At 40.8% G+C, this 22,063-nt stretch overlaps 1 protein-coding gene across 2 annotated transcripts in view; it reads left to right on the forward strand.

The window, feature by feature from the left end:
- Positions 1-3,244: 3,244 nt before the first annotated feature.
- Positions 3,245-22,063, forward strand: part of dync1li1 (dynein, cytoplasmic 1, light intermediate chain 1) — a 73,760-nt gene continuing 54,941 nt past the window's right edge. Inside the window, exons 1-4 of one of the 2 annotated variants that reach the window (XM_073054470.1) lie at positions 3,245-3,683; positions 3,775-3,848; positions 11,386-11,502; positions 12,268-12,498. In XM_073054470.1, coding sequence (XP_072910571.1) covers positions 3,526-3,683; positions 3,775-3,848; positions 11,386-11,502; positions 12,268-12,498 — 580 coding nt within the window. In that variant the 5' untranslated portion in view covers positions 3,245-3,525. The remainder of the gene's footprint in view (positions 3,684-3,774; positions 3,849-11,385; positions 11,503-12,267; positions 12,499-22,063) is intronic. The other variant, XM_073054469.1, reaches the window with a different exon arrangement.

Genomic DNA, 22,063 nt, shown 5'->3' on the forward strand with positions numbered 1-22,063 from the left:
ATCCTGTGGAGCTGGCTTTGTCCTACTCTTGTCAGTTTTCACAGCTTTTATTTTGTATACTTCAGTCTCTTCATTAAGCATTTTAACCTGACTCGACGTGATCTCACTAGCACGGCACATATCAATCGCTTTTTCCAATGTAAGCTCCGCCTCTCTCAACAGCCTGCCTCTCACATGATCATCTCGTATGCCGCATACAATCCTGTCGCGTATTAAAGAATCGTGCAGTTGTCCGAACTCACAGTTTTTTGCCTTGTTCTTCAAATCTGTTACGTGGCGTCTATAGTCTCTGTCGGTCCTTGAGCCCTCGTAAAAAATGTGTCGAATGTACAGTAGGTTTTTTCTCGGTTCGCAGTAATCTTGAAACTTTTTCTTCAACACTTCAATTTTATCTCGCTCACCCTCTTGGAAGACAAACGTGTTGCAAACCTTTATTGCCTCTGCTCAAGCCACATGCAGAAACGTAGCACATTGCACTTTCTCCATCTTGTCATCTACGCCACTAGCGGTGCAAAATAGCTCAAACTGCTGGAGCCATACCTTCCAATTCTCAGCAATATTACCTCGTAGGCTTAAACTCGACGGTGGCTGTAACTGTGACATCTTTTTACGTGTCTTCTCTTCCTTTCCTTTCCTTTCCGCCTTCTTCTGACACCATGTAGCGTTAATGTGACTCGGACATCGCAGTATTAAACACACACGTTCATTCACCAGACTTCCATTTTACAAAAGCCCGCGTTCTGACGTCATACGCACTCTGACCTACGAATACTCACATAATATATTACAAAATCTATCATATAATAAAATATTTGTAGTTGTTGAAAACGTGATATTGCTGCTGTAGCAACTCAGAACAGTGTTTTAAGGGAACCCATTTCATCAATAACCTTCATAAGTGTAAGCAAAACCTGGATGACATTCAAAATTACAATGATAGAACACCCAAGTGGTAGAAGTGATAGAACTGGTAGAAACACCCAAGTGCCAAAGGATAAGAATCTATAAAGCACACAGCTGAACCACTTCTCTTGATAATGAAAGGTATTAACAGCATTGTATCCCTCACCAAGTTCTGGAGTAAGAGTGGGCAGTAGCACCAATAGGTATTAACAACTCCCTCTAGCCTGCTTCCCATCCAGCCAACTAGAAGATATATTAATGGATTAGACATGGACAGAAATGAGCCACAGGGAGTCTTGTCAAGAACAGTATCGGGTAATAAATTTGGGAAATGCATTCAAACTTGGTAAGGGAATATGTATAAAGTGGCAGGATGTTAATGTTAAGAGTTAAAAAAATGGCAATGCATGACAATCAATTCCTTAAGGTACTGCAACATGTAGATAAAGTGGCAAAAATAGCTAATGGCATGTTAGGTTGCTCAACAACTTATTGGAGTGGTATAAAACATCAGTTACAAGGAGTTCTCCCTACCTTATCACACAAAGAATGTGAAGAAATTTAAAAGACTGACTAAAACTGACTTTACCCAATCATCTTTTACTGCATTAATTAAAACCACCCTTCGGGTAGTGAACCTCTACCACTGAGTATGATACCTTTTATTTGGAACCTACCCTGTAGACTTTGATGTTAACCCTCTGTTATACCGTGCTATTGAACATATCCAGTTTTACTTTACTTTACTGTCACCAAACAATTGATACTAGAGTGTACAATCATCACAGTGATATTTGTTTCTGCGCTTTGCGCTCCTTGAAGTACAAATCAAAGTAAAAATAGCTAATTTAGAATTTAATTTAATTTAGAATCATTGATAGAACTGCCCAAAGTATATACTCTGAATATAGGTAATAAATGCTCACAGTCCTAGTTCTGCTTACATTTATTTGTTGATTTGTCCCCATTCTTAACATATGGACCATATATTCTAAGATTAGTATAGGAAGGATGTGGAAGCATTGGAAAGAGTACAGAGGAGATTTACCGGGATGCTGCCTGGTTTAGAGAGTATGCAATATGATCAGAGATTAAGGGAGCTAGGGCTTTATTCTTTGGAGAGAAGGAGGATGAGAGGAGACATGATAGAGGTATACAAGATATCAAGAGGAATAGATAGAATGGACAGCCAGCGCCTCTTCCCCAAGGCACCACTGCTCAATACAAGAGGACATGGCTTTAAGGTAAGGGGTGGGAAGTTCAATGGGAATATTAGAGGAAGGTTTTTTACTCAGAGAGTGGTCGGTGCGTGGAATGCATTGCCTGAGTCTGTGGTAGAGGCAGATACACTAGTGAAATTTAAGAGACTACTAGACAGGTATATGGAGGAATTTAAGGTGGGGGGATATATGGGAGGCAGGGTTTAAGGGTCGGCACAACATTGTGGGCTGAAGGGCCTGTACTGAGCTGTACACATAACTATGTTCTATGTATGTAATATAGATGAGTATGGTGGGCCAAAGAGCATGTGTCTGCATTCTATCACTTAGCAGATCAGAAAGAGCTGTTTTTAACACTACTGCTCAGTAATGCATGAATCCCAAAAGGAAACATGAGATTACAGACATTTTGTTTTAATTTAGTAAGAATTTAAGATGCTTCTCAGAAGCACAAGCAAATAAAGTTTCCCACCAAACGACATTACAACAAGAACATAAGAAACAGATACCAGAGTAGACCATTCAACTCCTTAAGCCTACTGCCAGAAAGTAATTGGTCAGTTTTGAATAAGCCTCCACAGTTCCTGGGGCAGAATATTCCAAAGCTTCATCATTTTCAAAGTGAAGAGATTTTTCCTCATTATCCTAAATAATCCCAATTTATCTACAGCCTATAAAGTATTTTTACCTTCTGATTGATCAGTACTCACATTCCTGTCCAGCGCCAAACCTGGAAAAATGTTACATTTGATCCCTGGCCAAACCGTTTACATACAGCCCCCAAGACAGAGAACCAAAGCCTTTGAGGAGGAAAGAAAGACTGAGAATTGAGGACCCAATGTCAAAGAATAAGTCTTTGCTATCAAAACCACAAATGGAAGAGCAATTAAATTATTGGATACTGTACTCAGACGGCCAAAATCACAGAAATCACTGAAGCAGTGGAGACTGGAGGAGATTCATAATTACTTAAGGGTAAAGCGTTCTAAAATTGAAGTATTCCTGAAACGTCCGAGGCAATGTTGATCAGCAAGGAAGTAGGTAATGAGTGAAGGGGGCTTTGTGTCAGTAAGCAGTTTTGGATGACAGCAGAGTGAGGGAATCTTCCAAATTGCGGTGGAACATACAAGTCTGTCGGTAACAAAGGCACGGGCCAGTCTTTCAGCACCATTTGAACTGAAACTGAGGCACCGTCAGTAAAGAACAATGTGTGTTCTTCTTGGAGTATAAACCTCGATCACTGTAATCTTCACGGCACCTCCCAGGCAGGAACAGGAATCTTGTGTGCGGACTCCTCTATCCCAGGGGTATCTCCTTTATCTAGAGCTGGGGCGGCCTGACCCCGCCCTGTCTGCCGGCTCCTCCTGCCGCCGTCTCTCCCCCTTTCTCTCAGTGCGTGAAGATGGCGCCGATCGAGGCCAGCAAGTCCCGGAGACGAGCCGCTAATCTGCCGGCAGCGACGCAGGGCAAATGTGCGGGCACCGGAGAGGGAGAGCAGCAGCGGAAACGGCGAGGGCCAGCCGGAGAGGGAGAGGAGGAGGAGGAAGAGAATAACTTGTGGTAAGGCGCTGATGGCCGTGCCCGGCCCGCTCTCTGTGCCCCCCGAGCCCCGCTCTGTCCTGGCCGTACTGACCCGCCTCTTGTCTTGTAGGTCCTCCATCCTGAGTGAGGTATCCACCCGCTCTCGCTCCAAGTTGCCATCGGGGAAAGCCGTGCTGGTGACGGGTGAGTGCACAGTCCCTTCGCCCCTCCTCCCGCTTCTCACTCTGCTTCTCACGGCCCTTTGTCAGCGGTGACTCCCCAGGGGAGAGAGGGAGACCGACCCTTCCCCACCGCTGGGCCTTAACTTCCCCCATCTGCTCTTCCCGGTCACCGGAGTTTTGTGGGCCCCAGCGGCGCTGCCACCTCAGTCGGGTATTGGGGAGTGGTCGTCGCGCCGCGATGTACCGGTGCTCCGAGGGTGATTCCACTCCTCTCCTGATATAATGACCCTGGCCGGAGGGGAGCGGCGATGAGGATACAGCCCGTTCCTGTCGGCGGCTGCAGGCTCGACGTCGCCATGGCAACCAGCCTGAGGAGCCCGGAGTCCGGGGCACCTTTTCGGTTTTGACAGGCTTGTGGCTTTTGTTTTATTATTTTGGTGACCAAAGAAACCCTTTATGGAATAAATCACATCTTCGTTTTCGCTATATCTTGCGGGTTCAAATAAGTTAACGTTATTGTAGGTATTGAAGCCCTCGGGTGTGAATCAAAATATTTGTAGAAATACGGTTTTTGTTTTGGACGTTTGATCTACTTCTAAACGGTCTCCCCGCCTGTTCGTTCAAGCCTCTGCGAGGTGTGTTTTGTGCTTGGGCGGAAGGAACTACGCAAAAAAAGGGAAACTGCAGTCTTAACGTTATTTTGAAAGTGTGGTTTCAAAAATTATTCAAATGTCATGTGCTGAGTATAGAATATAACATGTTCGATTGAGTCATTGCTGCATCTTTTATTATAATCAAATAAATCGCAGTATTTTGTTTCTTCCATTCCCCTCACTTTTATTTCTTTTATATATCCAATTCTCTTATCAGTGTAATTGTTGTATTTAGTACTCTTCAGGAAGATCATTCTGAAACTTTCTCGTTAGGATCCTTTTACGAGTGATTTAAAATATGTGGCCTTTTATTCTTTTGCCCCTTACAACTGTTGTGCATTCCTTTTGTTCACCAGGTCTTTAACAATTTAAAAAATTTCTTTCAAATATTTTTCCAGCCTAATTCCCCATCTTCATAACCGCTCTAGATGTTGCTCCTTTTTAGCTTGTTGAAAGAAATGACGTCCTCTCAGCTGAACCTTTTTGCTAAATAAGCCATTTTTATTGAATGAATTATTTTTTTGCTAATTTGAATATCTCAATTTTTTTAATGTATATTTTGTTCTATAGCCATCTATTTCTTATTCACTTAATTCTGTTGATAAAGTGTGTTTTTGTTGGAATGTGCATTAGGAACTTGAACTTCTATCTACATAGTCACCAACAAATTAACATAGGCATTTTTAATTGTGTAGATGATTTTAAAGATGACCCTATAATATCTGCAATTCTCAGTCAATCGCAGAATAGAATCCAGTGACTACATTGTTTTTCTTCTCATCGGGGATTCATTAAAATGCAATTAAAATTGAGTGAAGGGGTAGAACTGGAAAATGTAGCAACTGAACAATAAAATGTGCTAAGGTGCTCATAGAAGGGAAACAATTTGGCATCAAGCCATTGTCAGATATTGGGATAGATGTTTGAAAGTTGGGTCAAAACAACTACTTTTAAGAAGTGAGTGGTAGAGAGGTGAAGCATCTTAAAGAAGTCCACCAATAGCAAGGTAATACTGAACCAATTAAGTGAAAAGTCAAGAATTGAAGGAGAGCACATGTCAGAGGCTCACTTCTTAAAAGCAGTTGTTATGTCTAAACTATAAAAGTCTTGTCCAGTATCTCAAGGAGATATTGATATTGGCAGTGCTTATTATGGATTTGGAAGTGTAAATTTTAATAAGTGTACTCGGACTTTGTGCCATTGCATATCAGAAAACAAGTTCTTGAATACATTGGTGCATTTGAGAACTTGTACATGTTCTAAAATATTGTACAGCAGAGCTTTGCATTAGATCAAGTTTATTATGGGTTGTAGGTGAGAAGTATTCTGTCAATACCAAGGATTCCCAGCAAACAGTGCAGCAAATGCATTCGTCTGTTTTAATGAACCTGCATATATTAGCATAACCACTGAGTATGACATTGACATACTTGTTTTCATGATGGACATTCTCATGTTCCATTTTACTATGCATTCATGATGAACTGGATTAGAATTGCCTAGGATATATAACACAGAAATAAACCATTCAGCCCCTGCCACTTCTGAGCTTGACTTGACTCTCTTCCATGCTTATCAATAATTGGTTCCCCTCTTACTTCTGATTGTTCTGTCTCCCATTGAATGAAATTGCTATCCATTATCACAAAAATTAGTGAGAAGCTAGAGGATTGGAAGCTTTTAAAAAAACAAAAAAGCAACTAAAAACAAAAAGGTGAGAAAAGATTAAAAAAATGAAGGTATGCTAGCCAATAATATGAGGTTTTTTTCAGAGTTATATAAGGAGTAAAAGGAGAGGCAAGAGTGGCTATTCAAACCACTGGAAAATGATGCTGGAGAGGTAGTAGTGGCTGGGGGGGGGCAGGGGACAAAGAAATGGCAGACAAACTCAATAAGTGTTTTGCAACAGTTTTCACTGTGGAAAATGCCAGCAGTAGACCAGGAATTGGAGAGTGTCGGGGCAGAAGTAAGTGTATTCACAATTAATCAGGAGAAGGTGCTTGGGAAACTGAAATGTCTGAAGGTAAGTGAGTCACCTGGGCCTGATGAACTACACTGCAGGGTTCTGAAAAAGGTAGCTGAAGAGAGTATAGAGACATTAGAGTGATCTTTCAAGAACCGCTAGAATGGTTCCAGAGCACTGGAAAATTAAAAATGTCACGCCACTCTTTAAGACAGGGGAAGCAGAAGGCATGAAATCAGAAGCCAGTTAGCCTAACTTCTGTGGTTGGGAAGATGTCTGATATTAAGGACGAAGTTTTGGGGTACCTGGAGGCACATACTATAACAAAATAGGCAAAATCAGCAGGGTGTATTAAGGAGAGATCTTGCCTGACAAATCTTTGAGAAAATAACAAGCAGGATAGACAAAAGAGAGACAGAGGATGTTTACTTGGATTATCAGAAGGCTTTTGACAAGGTGCTGCATTTAAGGCTGCTTAACAAGATAAGAGCCCATGGTAGAAAGATACTAGCAAGTATAGAAAATTGGCTGACTGGCAGAAGGCAAAGAGTGGGAATAAAGTGGGCCTTCTCTGGTTGGCTGCCAATGTTGGCCACTTCTTTTCATGTTCTTTGTCAGTGATCTGGATGATAAAATGGCAAATGCAATGTTAGCATTCATTTCAAGAGGACTAGAATATAAAAGCAAGGATGTAATGCTGAAGCTTTATAAGGCATTGGTCAGACTGCACTTGGAGTATTGTGAGCAGTTTTGGGACCCATATCTAAGAAAAGATGCATTGGCATTGGAGAAGTCCAAGGGAAATTTGTAAGAATGAAAGGGTTAATGTATGAAGAGTGTTTAATGCCTCTGGACCTGAATACGCTGAAGTTTAGAAGAACGAGGGGTGATCTTACTGAAGCCCGTCAAATATTGCAAGGCCTAGATAGAGTGAATGTGGAGAGGATGTGGGGGTGGGGGTGTCCAGGACCAGAGGGCACAGTCTCAGAATGCAAGGGTGTCCCTTTAGAACAGAGATGAGAAGGAATTTCTTTAGCCAGAGGTTGGTGAATCTGTGGAATTCACTGCCATAGATGGCTGTAGATGCTATTATTGGGTATATTTAACGCAGAGGTTGATCGGTTCTTGATTAGTAAGCGTGTCAGCAGTTAGAGGGAGAAGGCTGGAGAGTGGGGTTGAGAGGGATAGAAACCCACCATGATAGAATAACAGACTCAATGGGCCAAATGGCCTAATTCTGCTCCTTTTTATGGTTTTAATGCACTATTTTTTTCTGAGCCACCTCTGTGGCAGCAAGGTCCACATTCTTGCCATTCTTTAGGTAAAGTTATTTCTCAATCTTGCATTAGTGTATGTCATATATTTACTACAGGAGCTCATGTCATTTAAAGATGCAATATCCATACAGAGATAGTATCCTTCCCTCACAGATTCTGATAGTTTCACAGTCAGATTCAAAGACACATCAACCTGCCAGTGGCTTGTTTAATTTTTAGGTCATTCTCAGCACAGCCATCACGGTAGGCTCACTTAGAAGTTTAAGATGCATGGGATCCGCAATAATTTGACTGGATGAATTCAGAAATGGTTTGATCATAGAAGATAAAAGGTAGTGGTTGATAGTACTTATTTTGAATGGAGGTCTGTGAGTAGTGGTGTTTGCCAGGTATCTATACTAGGACCTCTGCTGTTAGTTATAAAACTCATATAAATGGGAGGGTTAGTAAGATTGGTAGTGTTGTGATCTTGCAAACTAAGTGGCGATGATTTGTAAAATGGTCAGCCAATTGGCATTTGGTTTCTCTGGTATAGAGGAAACCACATCATTCAAGTTTGTTTACTGGCATTTAACTATACATATATACAACCAAATGAACAGACCATGATGCATCCACAAAACATATATCACACACAGCATATAACACAAAATATTACCATAAATAAGTTAAAAATATATCGTTCAAAGTGAATGCAATGTGCAGCACAAGTAAATAGTTTGCTGTCCGAGTGACAAGGCCTCGGAGGTGGCAGTGTATTCATTAATCTAACAGACTGAGGGAAGAAGCTATTACCGAGTCTGGCAGTCCTGGTCCAGGTGCTCCTGCTCCTTCTTCCTCATGATAGTGGGATGGTTGGTAATGATCCTCAACAATGCTTTGGGCCCTTCATCTACAATGCTCCCAGGAGGAGGGAGACCCCAGTGATCCTCTTGGCAGTTTTATTATGCTCTGGAGAGCATTGCAGCTTCCATACCACACAATGATGCAGCCGGGCGAGACACAGTGGTGTTCCTGTGGAAAGGGAGTCAGGAGATTTACATGTCTAAATCTCCTTGGAAAGTATAGACACTGCGGTGCCTTCTTGACTAATGAGAAGGTGTTGTGGGATTAGATTAGCTCATCCATTATGTGCACACAAAGGAACTTTGTGCTCTTCACTCTACTGCAAAGCCATTGATGTGCAATGGAGAGTGATCAACCTGCGCCTTCCTGAAGTCCATAGTCATCTCCTTTGTCTTGTCCATGTTGTTGTTCTCACACAATTTGACAAGCCTCTGTATGAAGTGAAGTTTGTCATTTAACTACATATATTTATATAACATAATGTATACAGAAACGAGGTACGGAACAGATTAACAAGTGACACTTTGAATATGATGTGACTGGGAGTTTAGAAGCCTAACAGCCTGGGGGAAGAAACCGTTTCTCATCCTGACTGGTCTTGTTTTCATGCATTGTAGTCTCCTGCCTGATGTTAGAAAGTCAAAGAGGATGCCAAATGGATGGGTGGGATCCTCAATAATACTAAGGGCCTGCGTATACAGTGCTCCTGATAAATGTCCCGGATGGATGGTGGGGAGACCCCTATAAACTTCTCAGCTGTTTTCACAGTGGTTTGTAAGGACTTCTGGCCCAATGCTTGACTGCCCTGATATCAGATGGAGATACAATTATCAGAACACTCTCAATTGTGCTCCTGTAAAATGCAGTTAAGATGGCGGGGGGCGGGTGGGGGAATGCCTTGCTTGCTTCAATCTTCTTAGGAAGTGGAGGTGCTGCTGTGCCTTCTTGTTCAAGGAGATGATATTAAGAGACCAGGTGAGGTCATCCGTGTTGTGAACTCCCAGGAACTTGATGCCCTTAATTCTCTCTATGGAGGATCCATGTATTCACAGAGGGGAATGGTTTGTCTGCACTGTCCTGAAGTCCACAATAATTTCCTTTGTCTTTTCCATCTTCAGGCTTAGGTTGTACTTCTCATACCAATCCACCAGCTGCTCCTCTTCCTCTGTATACTCCGTCTTACCATAGTTCTTGATAAGGATAACCACTGTTGTGTTTATCTGCAAACTTGATGCCTCAGTTTGAGCTGGATCCTGCGACACAGTCATGCATCAACATTGTGAAGAGCAGAGGGCTGAGCACACAGCCTTGGCCAATTCATTATTGATCAGAATAATGCGGACTCATCATTGTTGCTGATGAGGCCAACCATTGATGCAGTTTGATTTGCATCTGGCAGTGTAGTTATGAGTCAACAGCTTGAAGAATTGCAGGCTGAGTACACAGCCCTGGGGGTGGGCACCAGTGCTCAGCGTGATGGAGCTTGAGTTGTTGCTGCCAACTCACATTGATTGGGGTCTTTCTGTCAAGAAGACAAAGATCCTTTTACAGAAAGAGGTGTTGAGTACTGTCAAGGACAGTTTACCCACCAGCCGCTGAGAGATGATCATGATCACCAAACACAGTACATTAGAACAGTACTGTGAGCAAGTAATTGAATAGTTGAAATCTTTTTCATCCTGAAAATTCCAATGGTTAGCATAGATCAAAGCAAGAAGAGTTCTAGTAGAAATTCTTATGTTTTATCATGTCAAGCTTGGTTGTTAATTTGCATGGAATGGATTATTTCTTTGAGTGTGAGTTTTGATAGAATGAAAGCCAGCTCCTAATATTTTCATTCGGATGCACTTGATGATATTGATACCCACCAGGGTATTCACATACACATTTGTTTGAATTCAGAAGTATCCTAACAGAGTATGTTTATATTGCTAGTTTGCTGCTGACAATAAACTGATGTTATAAAAGAAGCTCTACTACCAACATCTTAATGCCACAGAAAAAGAAGTGGTTTTCACAGCTGCCATCAGTGACACAAAGGCTTTCAGAGTCTGAAATTGCCGTATTTGGAGGCTGCTGCTCAGCTTGATCGTAAAATGCCCATTAAGAGGGCTTGCTAGGTCCTATGGATATTTGACCAACATTTGAGAAGGTGCAGTGGTGCAATTGTGCACAATTACCCAGAAAGCTTTCAGCATTTATAGAAGCAACAAATTTTAATTGCAGTTTAATTTCTAATGCATCCACAACCGGAAGCTGGGTTTTTTTTGTATAACTGCTTCCAGGAACTCTTTTTACAATATAAATGTGCTATCAATGACCAGTTCTAAACTACTAAGTTAGTTTAGATAAACAGGGGATTGCAAGATACTGCACTCTGGAGCAACACACAAAATACTGAAGGAACTCCCCAGGTTAAGCAGCATCTATGGAACAGGTGGATTTCCAGGTCAAGAAATGTCGCCTGCCCATTTTCTTCCATAGATGAAGGATTTTGACTTGAAGTGTCAACTGATGAAGGATTGTGACCTGAAAAGCTGACTGTCCACTTCCCTCTGTGGATGCAACCTGACCTGCTGAGTTCCTCCAGCACTTTGTATGTTACCAGTAAATTAACTTAGTTATTTAATAACTCCAAATCAGATATAACAAACTTTGTAATATACCAATTAGTATGTATTATTCACAAAAAAAAATACAATGTGTGTTTCTGGTGAGCAAGTAACCTTTTTCTGATCAAGAGAGAGAAGGTTATTGATTATATTTTGATGTGATGTTTTCAGATATGTTAATTTTTTTCTCCCATTTTTTATTGGCCAGGAGAAGATGGATCTGGTAAAACCACTTTAATAGCAAAACTACAAGGAGTGGAGGACTACAAGAAAGGACGAGGAATGGAATTCTTGTACCTGGATGTTCATGATGAAGATATTGATGGTGGGTACCATTCCATGCTTGAAATTTTCCTTCCATTTGTTCTCTGTGCTTGGATGCTCTTGGTGTTTTTATTTTACCTCTTTTATAGAAAACATAAAAATATTTGGGTCTGGAAACTAATAATCAACTTTATAGCATTTATAACGGCTGATCAGGCCATCTTTCTCCGGAGTTGCTCGTTCATTACCCAGATCAATGGGACTGCTGTATTTTAAGGAATTACAGTCTAAACACCCTCAACGATGGCTTCTACTTCAGGCATTAAGCATTATCTTTAGAATCTGCCGTGTAGCCTGTATTCACTGGAGTCCTTATTAAAATATGTTGCCTTTTGGCAACATATTGTTTTCACTCAGTCCCTCTTCATGCCGACATCTAGGTTATGAGTTGTTCTTAAGAACAGAACCCTGTAGTAGCCTCCACATGTAACAGCCACCAGCCAAATTGAGTTCACTTTTGTGTGTAGTACTGAGCAAATCATCCTCTTGTTTTCTGTAATTTTAGGCATTTTATTGTTAGTTTTTTCCAAGCATCTCAGGTAGACTTTAGGAGATGGGTATGTTTAGAAGCATCTAGTGCAATTAGCCCAAAATCTGAATTAGGGATTAATGGTCTTGACTACAGACCTGATCAGTTTTTCTTTTATGGGTTACTTTAAGCTCCTGATAGACTTACCTAACGGGACTGAATTGTGAATGCTTTTGTGATGAGAGCTTTATGTAAAATTGATGTAAATTGTTTTATTTTCTTCCTCTATACTAACAGATCACACTCGCTGCAATGTTTGGATCTTGGATGGTGACACTTACCATAAGGGTCTCCTGAAGTTTGCAGTTACTGCTGAAAATGTAAAAGATACTCTACTTATGCTGGTGGTGGATATGTCTCGGCCTTGGATGGCCATGGATTCATTACAGAAGTGGGCCAATGTTGTTCAAGAGCACCTTGACAAATTGAAAATACCCCCAGAGGAAATGAAAGAAATGGAACAAACTTGTAAGTACAGAGCTGAATGGGCGTAGATCAATTTAGAGGGTGTGAAAATTTATTACTGAAACTATACACACTCAACACCTCTTTTTATAACATTTGAAACAAATCCACATTGAGATTTGTTTTAAATGTATTGAATATGATTAACACAAAGCCTGTAGCAGCAGAATGAATCTTTAACAATATTTTTAAAGTTATATATTCTTTTTCCATACAATTAGAGTTGGAAACCAGGGCACCACAGCATTTTGTTAATTTCTAGGGTTTCAAAAACTACTGCAGTTGAGATAAATTTTGCTGTTGCCTGACAGGATTTATCAAAGGTATCAATATTCAGGAACTAAGGAACTAAGAACTAAGTTCAGCAAAAAGAAATACTAGTTTGATAACAGTAGTGTGATTGAACTTTGGGCCAGAAGATGTTAGCCTTGAATTTGTGATATTGAAATAGACCAGGTTTATTGTACAATGTCTGTAGTATTGACAATCCACAATGAGCATTACCTTGCTATGTTCAATATGCACTTTAACTTTTACAGAAAGGGGAAATTAAGTAAGGTTCTTAAGTATTTTAAATTCAAGTCTATTGATTTTCAACATGAGAATTCTTTGCAAATGGTCATTATTGCAAACTACAGATCAAAACACCTTTTGTCAAACTGATAGCTGTCATCCATTCTATTTTGTGCAGCCTACATTAGTGTTTTATAAAAGCTTGAGAGAACATAAATCGAGCTACCTCTTCACAGTAGTTATCAGGATCTCCAAAATGCTGATTTATTGTAAAATCTTAAGTTGTTTATATGTATTCTGCAAAAATAAAACTAAAAGCCTTAGAATGTCTTTATCCTTGTATGTTAAAATGCATATTGGATATCAAACCAGGAAAAAATGTCATAGTGATGAAGTATAACCCTTTCGGTCAATAGTGCTAAATATGCCTCGCCTAAATAATAAACATGGTACAAAGATGACCATTGCCATTTCTGAAAATTGTCTTTGTAATCTGCTAACACTTTCCTAAGGTGAAAAATAGTATGAAGCTTAAGAAAAAGTTTGCTTCCTAAAAAAACAGTTTTCCATTGTACAGAGAGTATTGTTTTAAAAGTAGGTTGTAGCTTTTGAGTTATCTTGGCTTTTTTGCAAAGTTGCACAACATTTATTTTTTGTGAGACGATATAGAAGATGAAGGAAGAAGAAAGGATTGTGGTGTTCAAGCTTCCAGAAATAGATCTTGGACTAATCACGAGTGAGTCTCATGTCAGTGGTAGGAAAACTAATGGAGAAGACTCTTAGAGATCAGATTTATGAATTTGGAGAAGCATGGCCCAATTTGGGAAAGTCATTGTGGCATTGTGCGGGGCAGGTGATGTCTGAGTAACTTGAATGAATTTTCTGAGAAGTAACAAAGGTGATTGAAGGTTGAGTAATGGGTTTTATATGTACTTTAGTAAAGTATTCAACAAAGACCCACATTGTAGGCTCATGCAGAAAATTAAGATGCATGGGATCCATGGTGACTTGACTGGTTGGAATCAAAATTGCCTTGCTCGTAGAAGACAGGGTAGTGGTGAATAGGTCTTATTTTGTATGGCAGTCTGGACAACTCCTAAAGAACAAAAATAAGCTAGGATTCCTTTTGTTTATTTGGGAGACTATGCTGTTTAGTTGGGACAAGATCCTGTTGCCAAACAATTCAGTCAGTCTAGATCGGGAGCAGCATCTCCAACATCATTACACTGAGCATGGGGGCTCCCCAGGGTTGCGTGCTCAGTCCACTGCTGTTCACTCTGCTGACCCACGACTGTGCTGCAACACACAGCTCGAACCACATCAAGTTCACTGATGACACGACCATGGTCGGTCTCATCAGCAAGAACGACGAGTCAGCTTACAGAGAGGAGGTGCAGCGGCTAACGGACTGGTGCAGAGCTAACAACCTGTCTCTAAATGTGAACAAAACAAAAGAGATAGTTGTTGACTTCAGGAGGGCACGGAGCGACCACTCGCCGCTGAAAATCGATGGCTCCTCGGTAGAGATCGTAAAGAGCACCAAATTTCTTGGTGTTCACCTGACGGAGAATCTCACCTGGTCCCTCAATACCAGCTCCATAGCAAAGAAAGCCCAGCAGCGTCTCTACTTTCTGCGAAGGCTGAGGAAAGTCCATCTCCCACCCCCCACCCCCCCCCCCCCCCCCCATCCTCATCATATTCTACAGGGGTTATATTGAGAGCATTCTGGCAGTTGCATCACTGCCTCGTTCGGAAATTGCACCATCTCAGGTCGCAAGACCCTGCAGCGGATAGTCTGGTCAGCTGAGAAGATCATTGGGGTCTCTCTTCCTGCCATCACGGACATTTACACTACAAGCTGTATCTGCAAAGGAAGCGGCATTTTGAAGGACCCCATGCACCCCTCATACAATCTCTTCTCCCTCCTGCCATCTGGGAAAAGGCTCCGAAGCACTCGGGCTCTCACAACCAGACTATATAACAGTTTCTTCCCCCAAGCTATCAGACTCCTCAATACCCGAAGCCTGGACTGACACCTTACTGCCCTATTGTTCTGTTTATTATTTATTGTAATGCCTGCACTGTTTTTGTGCACTTTATGCAGTCCAGTGTAGGTCTGTAGTCTAGTGTAGCTTTCTCTTTTTTTATTACGTAGTTCAGTCTAGTTTTTTGTACTGTGTCATGTAACACCATGGTCCTGAAAAACGTTGTCTCATTTTTACTAAGCACTGTACCAGCAGTTATAGTCAAAATGACAATAAAAATTGACTTGACTTGACTTCTAAATAACTTGTGCGGCCGTTAGAGACTACACTGTGCTTGGGTCAACCATTATTTTATAGTATTAGTTGTTTGTGTTCAAAAACTAGTGATCTTGTCACTGATAATTGATGAAAAAATGAGCAGTAAGACGTTTAGAATTAGAATTGTATTGCTCACAGTGGTTCTAAACATTCAGACTGGGAGATGCCTGAAATGGCCAGAAGTGAAAATGAAATGATTTCACTACTTCAACAAGTTTGGAACTACAAAGAATTTGAAGGTATTGAATGTTGCAATGAAAATAAAGATTTGGAGAATGCAATTGTTGAAAGCATTGTGTGAAGGCGGTCCGTTATCTGCACTAGGTGTCTGCATAAATTTTGTTCACTTACGGTCAATCAAAAGTGTGTTGGTTATCCATTGTTGACAATTATAAAGGATCCTGTATTGGTAAGTTTTTAAAGTGGAAAAACTGTTGCACTTGGACAGTTCTACTCTGTCGACCTCAGAAGTCTGGGTCCAGTGATACGAGTAGTTGTCACAAATTTGAGTCTTCCATGTTACAGTGGATAACCATGACTGCTTATCATGCCTTTCGCTGTCCACAAAGTGTTGCAGAGCTGCCTTCTTGGTCGTTAGATCTCACCATTGATCTCATCTGCCAGTTCACCAGAGCTGATTTCACATGCTAGGACAGACATGTCCCTGTTTCACTGGGGTACGAGGCCTGCCGATGACCCTCACCTGGTTTAGCCCACCTGTCAAAGTGGTGTACTGGTGTGACCATTGTCAAATACATACAACGACTTGGAGCCACAGATGAGAGCTGACTGTCTGGTAGGGGACAAAGGGGAACGAACCAGGTTAACAGACTGGTGCAGAGCCAACAACCTGTCTCTTAATGTGAACAAAACAAAAGATATGGTTGTTGACTTCAGGAGAGCGCGGAGTGACCACTCCCCGCTGAACATCGACGGCTCCTCAGTAGAGATCATAAAGAGCACCTGACGGAGAATCTCACCAGGTCCCTCAACACCAGCTCCATAGCAAAGAAAGCCCAGCAGCGTCTCTACTTTCTGCGAAGGCTGAGGAAAATCCATCTCCCACCCCTCATCCTCATCACATTCTACAGGGGTTGTATTGAGAGCATCCTGAGCAGCTGCATCACTGCCTGGTTCGGAAATTGCATCATCTCGGATCGTAAGACGCTGCAACGGATAGTGAGGTCAGCTGAGAAGATCATTGGGGTTTCTCTTCCCACCATCACGGACATTTACACTACATGCTGCATCTGCAAAGGAAGCGGCATTATGAAGGACCCCATGCACCCCTCATACAATCTCTTCTCCCTCCTGCCATCTGGGAAAAGGCTCTGAAGCATTCGGGCTCTCACGTTCAGACTATGTAACAGTTTCTTCCCCCAAGCTATCAGACTCCTCAATACCTGAAGCCTGGACTGACACCTTGCCCTATTGTCCTGTTTATTATTTATTGTAATGCCTGCACTGTTTTTGTGAACTTTATGCAGTCCAGTGTAGATCTGTAGTCTAGTGTAGCTTTCTCTGTGTGTTTTTTTTACGTAGTTCAGTCTAGTTTTTGTACTGTGTCATGTAACACCATGGGCCTGAAAAACGTTGTCTCATTTTTACTATGCACTGTACCAGCAGTCATGGTCGAAATGACAATAAAAGTGACTTGACTTGACTTGAACTGCCCCAGGATGGACACGATAAGCCTCTTTACCAGAGGTATCACCCTCCCTGGACACCCCATAGACAACAGCATTCACTGAATAAATTCCTCCATCAATAGTTATTAGGAACTAATACAGTTTTATAGCAGTAGTATTAGTAGTGTTCTAATTTGTTCTGAATTTTATTTAAATATATAATTTGTTTCTTAGTTAAATGGTAGTTTGTCTTTTGTTAATACCTTAAATATTTTTGTGAAATTTTGGCTAATTGGGGCAACAATTTAATTGGGACAAAATGTGTTGGTCCCGATGTGTCCCACTTAACTGGAATCCACTGTGCTCATTTAAAAGAAATAACCTACCCTGGTACACTAGTCACAAAATGGTTCCTGCAACATTCCAACAACAAAAATCTGCATATCTTGATCTCAGCCATTGCATTTGGCTTGAAATTGTGAGGGGTAGAGGAAATTGTGATTTAGTGATAATGAGATAAGGTCAGCCAGAAAAGTGAGTGTTAGTTCCATGGAAATTGAGTCCCAGGAATTAATAAAAGAAAATATAGTGATGTAGATGAATTAAATGCATATTTTGCATCCATCTTTCCAACCAAGGTTGCAAATAAGATCCTAGATATACATCTGAGTCAAGAATTGGAAGGGAGAAACTTGGGGAAATTTTCAACAGAGGAAATACACTGAACTACAGACTGACGGGTTGGAAATTTTTGGGAGACTATGAACAGGTCTCCATGTCATGACAAAATTCATCTAGGGCAGTTAAAGGAAACGGCTGCCTGAAGCTGAATTCAAAGTTTGTTGGAGTATTAAATAGAATGATGTCTAATAAATAGTCAAGATTTGCAACAGAGAAATGGGTTCTTTGACCCACTTAGTCCAGGCTCATCTTTTCGGCCTTTTACATAGTTCAATCTAAAACCACTGGATTATGTCTAAATAATGGAGACTACAATGGGATGAGGGAGGACTTGGCTAGTGTAGACTAGAAACAGTGGAAGACTTTCAAAGAGATTTTTCACAGTACTCCAACAAAAGTATATTCCAACTCAAAGCAAGGACAGTAAGGGTGGGGAGGGACAGCTTTGGATATCTAAGGAAATAAAAAAAGGTATCAAACTAAAAGCTCGTGTATACAAAGTCGATGAGTAGTAGGTAACTGAAAGATTGGGAAAACTTTAAAAAGCAACAAAGAACCACTAAGCAAACAGTAAAGAAAAGAAAGATAGATTACAAAAATAAACTAGCACAAAATATAAAAATGGGTGGTATAATATCACCAAAGAGATGGTGCTGAGCAAAATTGTGGGCCTGAAGATAGATAAGTCCTCCGGTCCTGATGGAATGCATCCCAGGGTACTGAAAGAAATGGCAGAAGTTATAGTTATCATCACTTTGATGATAATTTTCCAAAATTCTCTGGACTCCTGGCAGATTGGAAGATGGCAAATGTCACGCTACTGTTCAAAAAAGGATGTAGGCAAAAGGCAGGTAACTATAGACCAGTTAGTTTAACATCTGTAGTTGGAAAAATGCTTGAAGCTATTGTTAGAAGAAATAGGAAGGCATCTGGAAAGAAATGGATCCATCAGGCAGACACAGATTGAATTCAGCAAAGGCAGGTCTTGTTTGACAAACTTACTAGAGTTCTTTGAGGATATAATGAGTGCAGTGGATAGAGAGGAACAGATGGACATTATTTATTTGGATTTCCAGAAGGCATTCTATAAGGTGTCACATAAAAGACTTATCCATAAAATAAGGATGCATAGAGTTGGGAGTGATGTATTAGCACAGATACAGGATTGGTTAACTAATAGAAAGCGGAGAGTTGGGATACATGGGTGTTACTCTGGTTGGCAATTGGTGGTGAGCATTTTGCCGCAGGGTCAGTGCTGGGCCTGCAACTGCGCACTATATACATTAACAGTCTGGAAGAGGGGACTGACTGTAGTGTATCTAAGTTTGCTGATGATACTAAATTGAGTAGAAAAGCAAATTGTGCAGAAGATAAGGAGAATCTGCAGAGAGATATAGATAGGTTAAGTGAGTGGGCAAGGGTCTGGCAGATGGAGTTACAATGTTGGTAAGTATGAGGTCATACACTTCGGATTGAAAAATGAAGGTAGATTATTATTTAAATGGTAAAAATTGCAAGGTGCTGCTGTGCAGAAGGACTTGGGAGTGCTTGTGCATGAATCACAAAAGGTTGGTTTGCAGGTGCAGCAGGCTTTCAGGAAGGCAAATGGAATGTTGGCCTTCATTGCTAGAGGGATTGAATTTAAGAACAGGAAGATTATGCTACAATTATACAGGGTACTGGTGAGGCCGCACCTGGAGTGCTGTGTGCAGTTCTGGTCTCCTTTCTCGAGGAAGGATATACTGGCTTTGGAGGCCGTGCAGAGGAGGTTCACCAGGTTGATTCTGGAGATGAGGGGATTAGACTATGAGGAGAAATTGAGTCGCCTGGGACTATACTCACTGGAATTCAGAAGAGTGAGAGGAGATTCTATAGAAACACATACAGTTATGAAAGGGATAGATAAGATAGAGACAGGAAAATTGTTTCCACTGGTAAGTGAGTCTAGAACTATGGAACGTAGCCTCGATTCAGGGGAGTAGATTTAGGATGGATATGAGGAGGAACTGCTTTACTCAGAGAGTGGTGAATCTGTGGAATTCTCTGCCAAATGAAGCAGTGGAGGCTACCTCAGTAAATATATTTAAGACAAGGTTGGATAGATTTTTGCATAGTAGGAGAATTAAGGATTATGGGGAAAAGGCAGGTAGGTGGAGATGAGTCCATGGCCAGATCAGCCATGATCTTATTGAATGGTGGAGCAGATTCAATGAGCCAGGTGGCCTACTCCTGCTCCTATTTCTTATGTTCTTATGTACATTATTCCCATTTGTCTGTATTTGGACAAGTGTACTCAGAGACCATAACTCTTTGCAATATACTGATCTGACAAAAACAAATGTACAATGGTCAGATATGCAGATAATGCAAGTTGTGCGGAACATGCATGTAGTTCAAAGAGATAATGACAGGGTAGGCCAGTTGATAAATGAGGTAAAATGTGAAGTTGCTCATTTTGGAAGAAAGAACAAAACAGCAGTTTTATTTAGATGGAGAAATATCACAACCTTTACAATTAAACATTTTAGAGCTTCAACATATTTACATTGTCAGTGTTTCAAGTTAGAACACAGTTGCAAATTGTAACAATCAACACAGAATGGAAGTCAGTAGCTCATTCTTAATAAACCAGCGACCCGCTGAATGCCGATGCTGCCTAGTTGAACATTTTTTTGCTATTGTGCATGTCAGTTGTTTTGACTGCCTGACATTGTTTACTTGTGTTGTGAGTTGTCACTTGTGTTTGCTTGATGTGCATCTTACAAAAAAGATGCCATGCAGTTTTCAGGCCCTGTAAAAAATTCCTGGTCAGAGCAATGGTTGGTCCGAACAGCTGTAAAAATAAATTAATGGGAATTTTGGCATCCGTTGCACTGAGATTGCAATTAGAAGTAACAAGTATCAAACAGTAGGACAGTATAAGTGGATTGAAATTTGTTGTCAACATTTGACGTTCGCTGGAAGATTTAGATTTCAGCACTTCTTGCCAAGTTCACCACATGATTTCATAACGCAGTTTACCAAGCCAAAGAGCTTGGTGTTTGTATGTGTTGCTTAGGGTTATAAAGATCAGGCCAGCAATTGAAATAATAGAAATTTCCCCTCCAATATTTTTCCAGCCATTCCCCTGCCACCCCTCCCAACCCCTGGAGATAATAATGAAATTAATAACTGCATTAGCCCCATATCCCGTGATCTTCTTGATATTTAAAAATTTCTCAGCAAATGTCCTGAATGACAGAGCTCCTTGTTTAGAGAATTCCAAAGATCCATTATTATCTGTGTAAAAGAAACTTGTTCTCAAATGTCAACTGAATAGCCAAGCCTTATTTTCAGACTGTGACCTCTGGTTCCAGACAACCTAATCAAGGGAAACATTGACCCTATCGAGCTCATAAAAACTTTGAATGCATCCATAAGATCACCTTTGACACAAATTCAAAAAAAAAATAGATCCAGTCTGCTTTATCTCTCCTCACATAAGAAACCCACAGTTGTAATCAGCCTGGTCAATCTCTGCTGCATTCCCTCTGTTGCAAGTATATCCTTCCTTGGCTAGGGAAACCTAATCCACTGTCTCTCATGTGATCATGCCATGGTCTCATATATTTGAGGCAGACAATAATGGTTGATATGCTGTTTGCCTTCCAAATTTATTGCTTGTACCTTCACTTCAACTTTCAGTGATTCATATACAAGATACCCAGATCCCTCTGAAAACACCTTTAAAATGCTCACAACTCAAACTGAACCTTTTATTAGTATTATTTTCTGTACTTAATAAAGTGGCCACTGAGTGTATATTCATCGGTTTTTGCTGACGTAGCCCATCCATTTCAAACTTCATGTCGTGCGTTCAACAACGCTCTTCTGCACACCACTGTTGTAACACGTGGTTATTTGAGTTACAGTCAGCTTGACCATTCTCCTCTGACCTCTCTCATTAACAAGGTGCTTTCACCAACATAACTGCAGCTCACTGGATGTTTATTGTTTTTTGCACCACTGGAGGCTTGTAAACTGCAGACAGTTGTGCCTGAAAATCTCAGGGAATCAGCAACTTCTGAGGTACTTAAATCATTCCATCTGGCACCAACAAACATTCTCCACCATTAACGAGCAGGTGTTCAGTTTTACCTAATAAAGTAGTCGCTGTGTGTATAATGCTCTTTTAATACTTTTATATATAATCTCATGCATGTCTTTTTATTGAAGGCTCCCTGAAAGAAAATCCAAATACACCCCAAGTTTGTTCTTAACCTATTCTGCATGTTACAGGCTCTTTTTAAAAAAAAATTGAGACTGATTTCCCCATGTTCAGACCTGAATTTATTTTCTAAATACCCTGATGTGACATTATTCACTCGTTTTCCCTACAGTTTGTGTCAAACTAACTGGACTATAATTCCCTGTTTCTTCTTCCCCCCCCCCCTCTTTTTTTAA

The sequence above is a fragment of the Hemitrygon akajei genome, chromosome 8 (assembly GCF_048418815.1).
Source record: "Hemitrygon akajei chromosome 8, sHemAka1.3, whole genome shotgun sequence".
Lineage (NCBI taxonomy): Eukaryota > Metazoa > Chordata > Chondrichthyes > Myliobatiformes > Dasyatidae > Hemitrygon > Hemitrygon akajei.